The sequence below is a fragment of the Tachypleus tridentatus genome, chromosome 12 (genome assembly GCF_004210375.1).
Source record: "Tachypleus tridentatus isolate NWPU-2018 chromosome 12, ASM421037v1, whole genome shotgun sequence".
Lineage (NCBI taxonomy): Eukaryota > Metazoa > Arthropoda > Merostomata > Xiphosura > Limulidae > Tachypleus > Tachypleus tridentatus.
In genome coordinates, this window is record NC_134836.1 from 69134658 (window position 1) to 69149428 (window position 14771).

Below are 14771 nucleotides of genomic sequence, written 5' to 3' on the forward strand. Positions count from 1 at the left end.
AAATGTTTTTATTTAATGAGATTTATTGGTATGCCCACTTTTGTATGTTGTATTCATAATAGACTTTTGTTTTAGATACAGTGCTTTAGTTGCACTTTGGCTACTGTAAGTCTATCCTAGACCATGAGTACTGGCACTGAACAAGTGTAGCCCAGATCATGTGTTCTAGGAGTAAATATAAGGCATTTTAACATTGATTTATCAAATAGATCTGAAATGATTTTTTTTCTTATAAAATCTAAATAATTATGTGATAATAAATGTGAATAAACATAAATTATTTAACATTTTAATTAATTTTCTGATCATATTGATCAGTCTTAACTCATTTGTTAAGATCCTAGTTATGTTATTAGTAGATTAAATTTGTTTATGTATTGACTTTACTTTATCCATATTATGTTCTTCAGAACTTCTTTCAAGTATTTAAGTATTTATATGACTTATTTTGCAGATCAGTTAGTGAAGAGGAACGATCCTTTGCGTTAGGGATGCAGTTTGTTATTTTTCGACTGTTTGGTAGGTATTGATCTAACTTTCTGATGTTTATAAAAGTACAGTATGTATCATAAAATAGAGTAGAAACTTACAACATTTGGAAATGAAAAGATAACATTAGCTCCAATAATTTAATGAACTGCTAGGCATGTTGTGAAACAATCTACAAAACCTTGAATGAGCATTTTGAAAGTTCTACTGTCAATGTTGGCCATGAGAAGACAAGAAATTAAGACTTTCATAAAGTCTCTTCCTTTCAATCAGTATGTTTTTTTCTGATTGCTTTGATGTATTTTTTGGATGGATGATGTTTCACTGTGAAATAATTTTGCATACTGTACCATTTTATTGGGAAAAAAAGAGCTGTCTAGACCTGGAGAGTATATGTCTCCCAATGTTTTAGCAGCAAAATTTTAGTCTCATTTGAGTATACCTCGCCAGGGAAGCTGTAAGTCTATGGATATATAACACTAAAATTAGGGAGTTCAATTCCCCTCGGTAAACACAGCCCGATATGCTTTTGCTTTAACAAAAACACACACTCTTTTACATTTTTGAAATTAAATAGAAAACCAAACTTAATTTTATCACTTTATATGCAACAGACTGGTTTTACAAACAAATTTGTAACCTGCCAACTACCAGTACAAAACATTCTGCTTGAAACTTCTGAGTTTACGAAATATTCACTTTCAGAAGTCGCATCATTTGCAAGATTCTTTTTCTAGAAATGTCACTTTCAAACTGTTCTACTATATTTGAAAGCTGATTTTAATTCTACCAGATTCTTCACATATTCTTTCAGTGAACTGATAAGTTTTATGCCAGTAGACTAAATCTCTTCTTGAAGCTTATCACTTTTAACATCAAACTTTAAGGTTTGTATAAAAGAATGTTTTGTTGAAACTGATCTGGTTTAACTTAAGAAAACTTTGGTAATTTTCATAAAGTCAAGCACAAACATTTTATACATATTGTTCTTATTTTATTAACTAAAGCAGTGGTTTCATTTCATACAGTTTGACTTACACCAGTATCCTTAGACAAAGCTTTAAGGTTTGTATAAATTCTCTTGTAGTTTTCATACAGATGTTTTGTTGAAACTGATCTGGTTGGCCATCTTGTTCCCCTGAGGAACTTAAGAGTAACTAGCCTTTGGTAATTTCTTCTAAAGTTATCGCAAATATTTTGCCAACATTTGTTTCAAGAAGCACAAACATTTTACAGTCTGAAGAAAATTAAAATAACCTGATGCACATCCACAACATTTCATTCCACTTGCACAAGAGATGTAATCAATTCATTGGTTTATGTTGTAGAGATGTGCTTGTAGGTTACTGTATTTGTCTGACATATTTGCTAAATTATTCTATGATTGTCCACATGCATTTTCAATGTCTGTTCCTTTCTTATTTAATTTGTGTACAATAACTTCATCCATTAATTTTTCTGTGTGCCTACTTGAAGAAACATAACTGACAGAACTCTCCTGTGTATCACCCTTCTTGTCCACCTATAACAATATTATAGCAAACTTACCTGTGTGTGAGACATCTGGTGAGGAAAGTATTTAGCAGTCTGAATTTCATATGGTTAAAATGTAATGTAAAAGTTATATCCTGTTACAATTTGAAGTAATTCTAGAAAGAAGTCATTTTGATTTATTTCATTTTTTTTTGTGGTGGTGGTTACGAGGTTGGTCAAATTGATTTAGTTTGTATTGAGTGAGAATATAAAAATTAGAGATGACAAATGAAGATTTATTCAGAAAGAAAAGAGAGAATTAAACTGACTGTTTGGACTATATGACATTTTAACAAATTGGTTTTTCAGTTAATTATAAAACCAAATTGTTTATTAGAGAAGTTGTCGTATTATTAAATGGCGTACATCACTTAAATATAATATTTACAATATAAAAATAGGTGTATAAAATCTCATCTTGAGAAACATCTTCTGAGATATATATAAAACGATTGTCTTAGTTGTATGTTATCAAGAAAATTTCTAACCTCAGGTGAAACATTAAACGTCCATTACATAATAACATTAAAACGCATTTCAGGAGCTTTCACATCTTATTATGTTCTGCTGTGTTTCTGAATCAGGTGTGGCCTAGTGGTTAGCACACTGAGCTGTGGATCTCTTAGTCCATAATTTAGTTACCATTGCTGCACAACTACATTTCAATGTTTGTAGTATGTTCATTATTAGGCTGGTAGACAGATAACCACATTTTGAGTAGAGATTAGAATGGTTGTCAAATTCCAGTGTTTGAGTGGAGAGTAAAATGATTGTCAAATCCCAGTATTTGAGTGGAGATTAAGATGGTTGTCAGATCCCAGTGTTTGAGTGGAAATTAAAATGGTTGTGAGATCCCAATGTTTGAGTAGAGATTAGAATGGTTTTCTGGTCTAGCTGTTTGAATAGAGATTAGAATGGTTGTCAGATCTAACTGTTTGAGAAGAGATTATAATGATTTTCAGATCCAACTGTTTGAGAAAAGATTAGAATGATTGTCTGATACCAGTGGTTCAGTACAGAAGTCGGTGGTGGGTATTGTTGTTTAAGGGCTTTCTTTATCATCTATTATTTCAACATCAGGGACAATTACCAGAGAAAGCATTTGTGTAAGCTTTAAACAGATATGTGAAACGAGCTAATTGATTACCTGCATTTGTGTAAGCTTTAAACAGATATGTGAAACGAGCTAATTGATTACCTGCATTTGTGTAAGCTTTAAACAGATATGTGAAACGAGCTAATTGATTACCTGCATTTGTGTAAGCTTTAAACAGATATGTGAAACGAGCTAATTGATTACCTTTGTCGTGTTAATTCATATTAATCTAGGTTTTGTAAAGAAATAGGAAGTGTGCAGAAGATGGCATTCAAGTATCATTGTTATTTTCCACAGACATCTCTCACTCAGTTTGTGTTAACTGTTGTTAAATTTTACAGCTGTTAGAATAGGATACTAAATTAGATGGTTATCATTAGCAAAGTTAACCATCAAAGATGGTGTAGGTGTGTTATTAAATATATTAATACACTTAACCATCAAAGATTTTATAGTTGTGATAATTGACATATTAATACAGTTAACCATCAAGGGTGGTGTAGTTGTGTTAGTCAACATATCAATAAGTTAGCCATCAAGGATGGTATGGGTGTGATAATCAACATATCAATTCAGGGTAACCATCAAGGATGGTGTAGGTGTGATACTCAATAGTGAATTTAATGGTATAACTCAATTTTTTAATTACCTTATGTTATTTTAGTCACTCTTTATGCCTATAAAACAGTTTCTCAGTGTTAAGTCTGAGTGAGAAGAGAGAGAGAGGTACATATTAAAACAGTATTGTTAATGAATTAGCATTGTTATGACATGAATAGTTAATTAATTTGAATGATTCTCACCAGCTTGAAATAGGTGTTAATTCACACTGTAACCTTTGTTAATTTAGTTCTTTTGATTATAGGTTACTGCCTACTTATAGTACTTATTATTCAGTACATAAAAGCTCTTAAACTCCATAACCAGAGACCAATCATAATTATTTTTGTCTGTTTACATTCTCACTGTTGTAACCTTTACTTCATTAACATAAAATGTTTCTAAATTTTATTTTTGTAACATATTTAAGATAACATCAGAAGTAATGGCATAAAACAAACAAATGTCTGTTTACTTTCAAGAGAATTGGTTTAGTAGGTATTTATCTAATATTAATGGAGAAAGTTCATGTTTGTTTTTCAGGATATATTCCTTCTCCTATTATGTTTGGGAATGTTATCGACTCGACATGCTTGGTTTGGAAAGCTTACTGTGGAAGGCCTAGTGGATTTTGTCTGATGCATGATATTGAACAATTCAGGCTCAGGTTGGTTTTAAGTAAAGAAGGAAGGTTTTGCTGTAATATTTGTCAGTCACATCTTATTACATTAGATAGTTATGTTCGTGATATGGGCATTTATGAGAGGCCTGCTTTTGTTCCAAAATCATTTAATGGAACAGTTTTAAACCGATACTTTGTCATTATAAGAAGTTCAATATTGAGGAGTGTTATGCAGAGATATCCCTTAAGAAATCTTTAAAAAACAAAATTAAACTGATTTTCCTTTAGCACTTTCTTGTAAAAGTATCTCCTTCACATCATTGTAACAGATTCAGAGATCATAGTATCTTACTGGTAAAGTTATCAACTTGTTGTAGCCTTCCTTTAAAATTGTCTTGAAATACATAATATATTAATGTTGAAAGGTTTCTGAGTTATGATTCTTAAATTTAGTTTACCAAAAATTAGAATTGCATGAGAAATGCCACCAAACACTGATACATGGTCTAGAACATAAATTGTACTAATAAACTAAGAAGTATAGATTTTATTGTGGTATTTCCAGTAAAGTGCACAAGTACTTTATTTTATTTAACCCATTTACTGGAGCTGTTCTAAATGTGCATAGTGCTGTACTCTGAACACAGTAAACTTGCATTTAACTATTGGAAATAGACCATACCATCAGTGGTGGGTTTAACCTGTTCAAGTGCCATAGACGAGATAACTTATCCAAGCCGATCGGTAACACAGTGCCACGGACGAGTTAATTCATTATCAATAATACCTAACTTCAATGCTAAATGTTAGCACCATACATGCATTTGACCTACTTATATATTGTTTCACTTTCGATCCAAAATGACATCACGAAAAAGGTTACAAAATGAAGAAGCATTAGAGTTGTATTTTGAACTTGGTTCGAAGTTGCCGTAGCAGCTGAAATACTTGGCAGTCAACAGGTTAAGATTGCATGGGCCCCAACATCCCATATAATTTTACATAGAATAAAATTATCAATGGGCCTCATCTATCCCTATACTAAATACTCCACTGCATACGATATATGGAGAATCAGTAGTTAGTGTGTTAATATTGTGTTATATATTTATGTCTTTCCAATATCTGAAAGCTTATAACACTAAAAACTGTATTTTGATACTCATAGTCAGCACAATACTGATAGTTTGTTGTGTAGCTTAGCACTTAGTAACACATAAACAAACAAAAAGTATATACTTCCTGCAGTAGTTAGAGATAAGTGTTACAATGAGATGTAACATTACACAGCTGATCTGTTGTAATTATACTTACTAGAATACTGATGGATAAGTGTTACAATGGGATGTAATGTTACACAGCTGATCTCTGTTATACCTAGTAGAATGACTTTAACAGAACTGTTGCAGGTGGACTTGAGTTTATCCATATTTTTGGGGCAGAATGAGAGAATTAGCTAAGTGCATCCTTATCTCAGACTTGACTGTACATAAACTACATATGGTTTTACATAGACCCTGTTACAATTTCAACACTTGTAAAAAATAAAATAATGAAGTAAGATATGTTTACATTGCAGCTGCTTCTGGTTAGTTTTAACCTAGTGGTCTGAATTCTAAAAAAATTATTTTATTTTAACCCTAAGATATGTCTGTCAGATTGATTCACATGAAGATGGAAAGAAGCCAGGTATTAATAATAATAAGATTGGTAGTTTGGTCTGTTAGTTTTATTAAAAAGAAGATTTTCACTTTAAATTTTAGTTTGCAAGTAATAATTTATCTTGTAACAATCTCTTGTTTGTTAATTCTTTTGATATATCACTTTATGTGAACAGAAAGTCACAAATAAGGAACCTACTGAATTATAGGTAAAAGTACCAAATACACCTAGTCTGTAATGTTTCTACTATCTTTCTACCATTTGTCAAACTTCGATGCTAAAAACCAGATTTTGATATCTAAGACTAGGACAGCACAGATAGCCTATTGTGTAGTTTGACAACAAATAAACAATCAAAGCTTGATAAAGAAAACAAAAGTAGTAAATGAAAAGGTACAGTCACACTACATGAAACAAAACACATAAACAACTCCTGAAACACACATTAAATGGTTTCTACTTTAGGCTTGGAATTTGTGTAAAGGAAAAAATCACATGATTTATACCAACCATAAAACAACAAGGTTGAATATTCACAATTTACATTTGTTACCTTTTCTTATTAATATTTTCATCTCAGTATAATTTATGCACTGGATTAAAGTTGTTCATGTATTTTTGAACTTAAACTAAACAGAAGATATTTAGTGTAAAATTCAAAACTAAAACCATTACTCACAGGAAAATTCAGAGATATCAACTTCAAAGTTTTCATAAATTGTAGATAGTAATTGCCAAGTAACAGGAACTATAAACTGTAGATAATAATTACCTAGTAACAGGAACTATAAATGAAGGATGGTTCTTGTAAGAAATTAGTTTCTACTATGATATTTTTAGGTTAACTATTCTACTCACAACCAGCAACATGAATGAATGTTGCAGCTATTTCATTATTAATTTCTGTTTTTTAAAATTGTGTTCTGGTAGATAAAACATCCCCAATGTTTATAAGTGCTCCTTCTGTTGATTTTGCTTTTCAGAAATTATACCTTTTGTACTTTATTAAAGGTTAGTATGAATTTTAATTTCATTTTACACATGAAGTTAGTCATGTAGTTTTGAAGTGTTTATATCATTGAAATTGTTTGAGTCATGGTTTCAGTTTAGAATTTCACACTAGAAATCTCAAGTTTTGTTTTATATCCAAATTTCCATCAGTTTTATAAACTGCTAATTTCCATGCTTATCAACTGATGCAGTTTATTGTATTAAACCTGTTTTATTTATGTATCTCTAGGTACATTGGAGTATGTACAGGATTAAAGGTGGTTTCAGGATGTTTGTTCTTCCTTGATTGGGTTCTCATCTCTTGGAAACAGAGAAAAGACATTGAACAGCCAGTGGCCATGACCCTCGGGGAACTGGTATCCTCTGTTATATCTATGGATCGACACTCCGCCACGGGAGATTTCATTCACGAAGATGTAAGGATGGGGACACTTCGTAGTGACGAAGAAATGCAGCCATTGGAGGATGATTATACCGGTCTTCATCCAGGTGCAGAGAGAGATTTCATTCACAAAGATGTAAGGGAAGGAACAGTTCATGATAAAGAAGAAATGCAACCATTGGAGAATGATAACATTGATTCTCTTCACAGTTCATCCTATAACCAGGTTAAAGAAAGATAATATTTGAGGACAGTGTTTCAAGTGAGACAGTAAAAGCCAGTAAAACCTAAATTGTGTTAGTAGAAGTTTCAATACTTAGTTCCACTCAGCAGTTTTGTTATAAACTACGACTATTAATTTATTGAATATAATATCAGCATTAGGAGATGAAAGGGTGGCTTCATCCAGGAATAAAAGAATCAGCAAGGTTTGGACATTTTGTGAAAGATGTGAGGTAGCTGCATTATAAACATGACTATTTTTTGAAACTGGATGAAATGGTTAATGTTTTTTAATGCCTGAAGGAATTGTTCAAATTAGAAGATATGATTGAAATGGTTCGTGTTTCTTACTGCCTGGATGAACTACTCAGATTAGAAGCTGTGAAAGAAATGGTTCATATTACTTTTTGTCTGGATGAACTGTTTAGGTTAGAAGCTGTTAATGAAATGGTTCATGTTTCTTATTGTCTGGATGAACTATTCAGATTAGAAGCAGTGAAAGAAATGATTTATGTTTCTTATTGTCTGGATGAACTGTTCAGATTAGAAGCAGTGAAAGAAATGATTTATGTTTCTTATTGTCTGGATGAACTGTTCAGATTAGAAGCTGGATGAACTGTTCAGATTAGAAGCAGTGAAAGAAATGGTTCATGTTTCTTGTCTGGATGAACTGTTCAGATTAGAAGCAGTGAAAGAAATGATTTATGTTTCTTTTGTCTGGATGAACTGTTCAGATTAGAAGCTGTGAAAGAAATGGTTCATGTTTCTTGTCTGGATGAACTGTTCAGATAAGAAGCAGTGAAAGAAATGGTTCATGGTTTTTGTCTGGATGAACTGTTCAGATTAGAAACTGTAAATGAAATGGTTCATGGTTTTTGTCTGGATGAACTGTTCAGATTAGAAGCTGTAAATGAAATGGTTCATGTTTCTTTTTGTCTGGATGAACTGTTCAGATTAGAAGCTATTGAAAGAAATGGTTCATGTTTGTTATTGTCTGGATGAACTGTTCAAATTAAAAGCAGTGAAAGAAATGGTTCATGGTTCTTGTCTGAATGAACTGTTCAAATTAGAAGCTGTAAATGAAGTGGTTTATGTTTCTTTTTATCTGGATGAACTGTTCAGATTAGAAGCTGTAAATGAAATGGTTCATGTTTCTTATTGTCTGGATGAACTGTTCAGATTAGAAGCTGTAAATGAAATGGTTCATGTTTCATATTGTCTGGATGAACTGTTCAGATTAGAAGCAGTGAAAGAAATGATTCATGTTTCTTATTGTCTGGATGAACTGTTTAGTTTAGGAGATGTGAAAGAAATGGTTCATGTTTCTTGTCTGGATGAACTGTTCAGATTAGAAGATGTGAAAGAAATGGTTCATGTTTCTTATTTTCTGGATGAACTGTTCAGGTTAGAAGCTGTTAATGAAATTGTTCATGTTTCATTTTGTCTGGATGAACTGTTCAGATAAGCAGTGAAAGAAATGGTTCATGGTTCTTGTCTGGATGAACTGTTCAGTTTAAGTTGTGAAAGAAATGGTTCATGGTTCTTGTCTGGATGAACTGTTTAGTTTAGAAGTTGTGAAAGAAATGGTTTGTTTGTTACTGTCTGGACGAACTGTTTTCTGGATGAACTGTTCAGATGGATGAAGCAGATAAGAAGCAGTGAAAGAAATGGTTCATGGTTCTTGTCTGGATGAACTGTTCAGATTAGAAGCTGTAAATGAAGATGTTTCTTTTGTCTGGATGAACTGTTCAGATTAGAAGCTATTGAAAGAAATGGTTCATGTTTGTTATTTCTGGATCTGAAGCTGTAAATGAACTGTTCAGATTAGAAGCTGTAAATGAAATGGTTCATGTTTCTTTTTGTCTGGATGAACTGTTCAAATTAGAAGCTGTAAATGAAATGGTTCATGTTTCTTATTGTCTGGATGAACTGTTCAGATTAGAAGCTGTGACTGAAACTTGTGTTATTTATTGTCTGGATGAAGCTGCACTGTTCAGATTTGTGAGTCTTTGTGGTTTTATTTATTTATATCTCAGTGACAGAGGACTGATATTGGTAACTTGTTCTCTTCATGATATGGTTTTACTTTGTAGTAAAGGAAAGAATGCTGAGAAATTTAGTACTAAACAGACTGTAGAGGAAATGGTAAAACAAGTTAGAAAAATAATACTATGGAAATTGAGTCTCCTGTAGCCTTCAAAACTTTCCCATGGAAAGGTCAGGAAAGACAAGACAAATGTATGTTTGAGGAAATGAGTTTAAAATAGTGTCATTGGATATGTAGCTCTTTTAAGTGTAACTTGCATATAGAATACAGATGTTCAAAAGACATGTATATTTATGTAATAGATGCCAATGACACTAGCCAAATATAAACTAACTATTGGGTGTGAGCTTATATTACATTTCTAAATGTTTTCAAGTTAAGTTGAAGTAATTTAAAAGGTAGAGTAGTATTTGATGTTTGTTAAAATTACACAATAGAATTATTTTGTAATGTATTAGGAAGTTTAGTGTTAGTTAGACCTTACTTTATCAACGTTATAGCATATTTAATAATAGATATGTACATCTGGTTGGAATTAAGATACTGAATAATTGTATGCACTTCAACTATAAGTATGTATTCTTGTTCACAGAATCAGTATCATAAGTTTCCTGTGTACTTTGTACAGCACAATTATTACAATATTACTGTTAACTTTGTATGTTGCTACTTCATTACTGATATGTGATATTTTAAATATTAGGTTTAGTTTTTGGATTTTTTTATCTTTGTTTACTTACATTTTTATAGTATTTTGGTATTTATTAAAAGTTTACTTATAGGAATTAATTTCTTATTAGGTTTTTATTAAAAACTAATTTTTATCAGGTTTTATGAAAAATTCTAAATGATTTCCTAGTAGGATCTGAGAATTACTAGTTCTAAGAAACTATAGTTTGTGGTTATTTGAAGATAAATTTTATAACAGATTTAGATGAATTTGGACTGATTAAAAATATGTTTAACAGTTCCATTTAAAAATAAATATATATATTAAATTGAATGTGAAAGTTAAACTCTAGTCATTTTACTTGTGTGTTTGCAGTAGTGTAATGGAACCAGGAATAGCTTTACTTTTAAAACCAGAAATGACCAAGTTTGTACTCAGCTGGTCATCATACCACATTAATGAATATACTCTTGGAAATAGTAGATTCTATTAAATGTTTTATTCTAATAATCCTGCTAAATGTTATAGTAGTTGCAGTGTTTCAAATGTACAACTAATTGGTGAAAAATTATTGATTTTAATTCGTATTTAAATACTTATTACCGATCTATTTTTATGCTCCATTGGAATCGACCCTTATTTTTTCACTTCCATAAAATATACTCATTTTAACTGTTTTATAAATTCTTTGACAATCTATTAAAATCATGTTTTATTTTAAACCTGCAGTACATGAAATGCTCAATAGATGTTACCCCATATTTTAAAAACGCTGGTGAGCTTTTAATGTTAAATATTAAAATAGTTTTACTCTGTTAATAGAATTATAAAACAAATTTCAAAGTGGTTACAGTTGAGATAAATAACCAACTACAGTTTATTCTGATAGTAATTTTGAAAAGCAAGTATCTATGGGTTAGTAGTGTAGTATTTAGCATACTGTCGCTTCAACATAAAACATTTTGTGCTTCTAGTTGGTCTGTGAACGTTGAACTACTTGAATAATTAATTGTTATGTAGAACATAAAGTAGTTTTCCTGTATCGTAAATTAGCCAAAGAAACAAAGTCTTGTAAACCAAGATTATGCTCATTTGGGGGTCCAGATAGTGTTACAATATTATGTTATTGTAACACCAAAGCTAGAAACGCTTGAAGTTAGAAAATATTCTTTCTGCTGGGCCAAAACGATATTAAAGATATTTATTAATAACACAGTGTTGTTGTTGTTCTCTATTGCAGAAATACGACATATGATATTGACAGTCTTGGTACTTGTAGTTGATATTTGTATAATACAAAAAACAACAGTCAAAACGTGTATCATTCATTTCGTTTTTAATTCGCCTTGAAGACAACGAAATTATGTAACTTGTTGAATTGAATAAAGATGGCAGGGCATGTTAGTGCGGTTAATCATACAGCGAGCGTGCTTTGAAACCTCCCATGGAAACAAATCCCCTTTATATGTGAATTATCTGATAAATAGTAAAAGCTATGTGTGTTGTCTGTTCTTGCTCTTGAAAGATGACAATAAACTTGTCATTTTCTGGAAGCCCTTGTTTTGATCACCACGCAACAGATAGCCCTTACGTTCTTCTTCATATGTGAAGCGAAACAAAGCAGTCGATCAAAAATAAAACAATCGTTGAGAATAAATCTCACCGTCAAACGTCATCATCCTGTTTGAAATGTACCACTGTCTAAATTACAGATGATTCTTAAACTGCCAAAACTTAGTTATGACCTCTTGTCTTACTGTTTTCACTACTAAACATGAAACGTTTGATGTATTCATATTATCAATAGCATTAATAACTTTAAACACTTCAATCAAATCACCTGTGGTCTTTCTCCTCTCTAGAGAAACAAGTTTAGATATTTAAGTCTGTTCTTATAGAACAATCCCATCACTCTAGCGGCTCGTCTCTGAACCTTCCCCAACAATTCAATGTCCTTGAAGAATAAAAACCCCAAACTGTACATAAGACTCCACGTTAGGTCTTACAGGTGACCTGTACACTTAACTATACTATATTTAAAAATAATATTCTTCATGTATTAGACTAACATTTGTTAACTTCCTATCTTCTGATATTCTTTCGCTACTCAACACCTATAAAAGTAAAATCTTTAAGTTCATTTAAACTATACGATAAAAGTTATGAATAATAATAATATAAAATTTAAATGTTAATTATCACAAACTTTCACTGGACCATGATTTAACTTAAAAAATGCTTTCACTGGACCACGATTTAACTTAAAAAATACTTTCACTGGATCATGTTTTAACTTAAAAAATACTTTCACTGGATCATGTTTTAACTTAAAAATACTTTCACAGGACCATGTTTTAACTTTGAGAATTTATTCCTGCCATTTTAAAAGAATTTACTTGAGACACGTTTCTATCTTTCTTATTTCTAACATGTATGATAATTTACATAAAGGAATTTTTAAACATCGAAGACTTCTCGTGTAAAATTGATAAATATTTTTTGTTATTTAAATAAGCGTGGTGTAGTTACATCTTATATTTATAATGAATCTCACAATGTTGTGGTTATTAGTTTAATGAATAGGTAAATATTTTTGATCATTATGATCAGTTGAAGAATATTATGCGAAGATACAAACTTGGTAGAATTGTAAACCTAATTATCGCCTCAGTTTTTTGTTGTTGTTTTTTTAATTTAAAGATCACATTCGATCTTTCCAGTCTGCTTTCGTATTTTATAAATTCTCCTGTCATCAGGATTACACTAGTTTTACTAAAACTTGTATAAAAGAATATATTAATACTCTAATATAAATCCTGGGTGGCGTATACGTCTATTCTAATTTGTTTACGATCTTGGCCAATAATGAACGTATTAACACATTGGCTGTCACTAATAATAGGTAATAATTCCTATCCCAATGTCAACCATACTTTTCTATTTTAAATAAACCCAGGTGTCTAATATTTATATGGGCAACTATCCTATGTTTAATTAGCTTATTGAAGCTACTTGTAATCTGTGTCACGGTATCCATAACTGAAAGTCGTTTATGACACGCCGATAGAACCAGTGGCAGAGAACGTTTTGAGATTTGTAGACCTAGTACTGAAATTATGGTTCTTAGTTCGGTTTATAACGTATTAATGGTTAAGGAAATGTTTGAATAAAAGTAAACCATTTGACAACAGAATGTAATGTGTAAATAAAGATAACTCATTCCACAACAGAACGTAACGAAGCATGACAAACATTAACTCTCAGATCAGGTTATTCTAATTCTTGAAATCGAAAATAATGTATCAAAACTCTTTACGAATATACACACTTGACTTTGCTACTTATGTTCAGTTCGATTACCACAGGACAATAACAGAGGAAGTAAATCATGCGAGGTCACGCGTTAAATTATAAGGTTTGGATTGGTTTGTTTAGAATTTCGCCTAAAGCTACTCGAGGGCTATCTGTGCTAGCCGTCCCTAATTTAGCAGTGTAAGACTAGAGGGAAGGCAGCTAGTCATCATCACCCACCGCCAACTCTTGTGCTACTTTTTGCCAACGAATAGTGGGATTGACCGTCACATTATAACGCCCCCACGGCTGAAAGGGCGAGCATGTTTGGCGCGACTGGAATGCGAACCCGCGACCCTCAGATTACGAGTCGCACGCCTTAACACGCTTGGCCAGGCCGGGCCACTATCTGAGCTAGCCGTCCCAAATTTTGCAGTTTAAGATTAGAGGGAAGGTAGCTAGTCATCACCGCCAACTCTTGGGTTACTCTTTCACCAACGAATAGTGGGATTAAGCGTAACTTTATAACGCCCCCACGGCTGACAGGACGAACATGCATGGTGTGACCGGGACTTTCAGGATATAAAATTTAAATGTAAATTATCATAAACTTTCACTGGACCATGTTTCAACTGAAAAATACTTTCACTGGATCATGTTTTAACTTAAAAAATTCTTTTGGTTTATTTATACCCATGTTTGACATTTAACAAGAAATAAAAGTAATGGCAAGAATAAGGATGAACAGGTTAACTTCAACTGAATCTTTCTAGGGTTAATCCCAAGATGGGTTTTTTAATTAGTATTTTAATTTTTTGCTTTTGAAACGTATATAATTATCCGTTTTTTAGTTGTCTGCTCTCCTCGCTAGGGGATTTATCGAAAATTAAGAAAACAAGGCTACTCCACAAATACGTAAACAGAATAATACATAAAATGTGCATAAGTATCAGATTCAAGCATATTTTTATGCTTTCTATTTCTATAGGGTAGGAAACTTATGAACTTCAGAGTTAAATAAAACCTTACAATTATACCGTCGTTTTTAAGAATAAAAATTAGGCTTCTTGTAAATCAAATAGTATTTCATATAAGTTAAATCGCACTTGGGTTGTTTGTTTTCTCCAGAATGCTACTTACAAGCAT

General features: G+C 31.7%; 1 protein-coding gene across 2 annotated transcripts in view; it reads left to right on the forward strand.

The window, feature by feature from the left end:
• LOC143233509 (solute carrier organic anion transporter family member 3A1-like) overlaps nt 1-11545 on the forward strand; it is a 53113-nt gene extending 41568 nt beyond the window's left edge. For both annotated transcript variants that reach the window (XM_076469804.1, XM_076469805.1), the window contains exons 14-16: nt 455-519; nt 4262-4385; nt 7243-11545. In XM_076469804.1, coding sequence (XP_076325919.1) covers nt 455-519; nt 4262-4385; nt 7243-7636 — 583 coding nt within the window. In that variant the 3' untranslated portion in view covers nt 7637-11545. The remainder of the gene's footprint in view (nt 1-454; nt 520-4261; nt 4386-7242) is intronic.
• The last annotated feature ends 3226 nt before the right edge of the window (nt 11546-14771 follow it).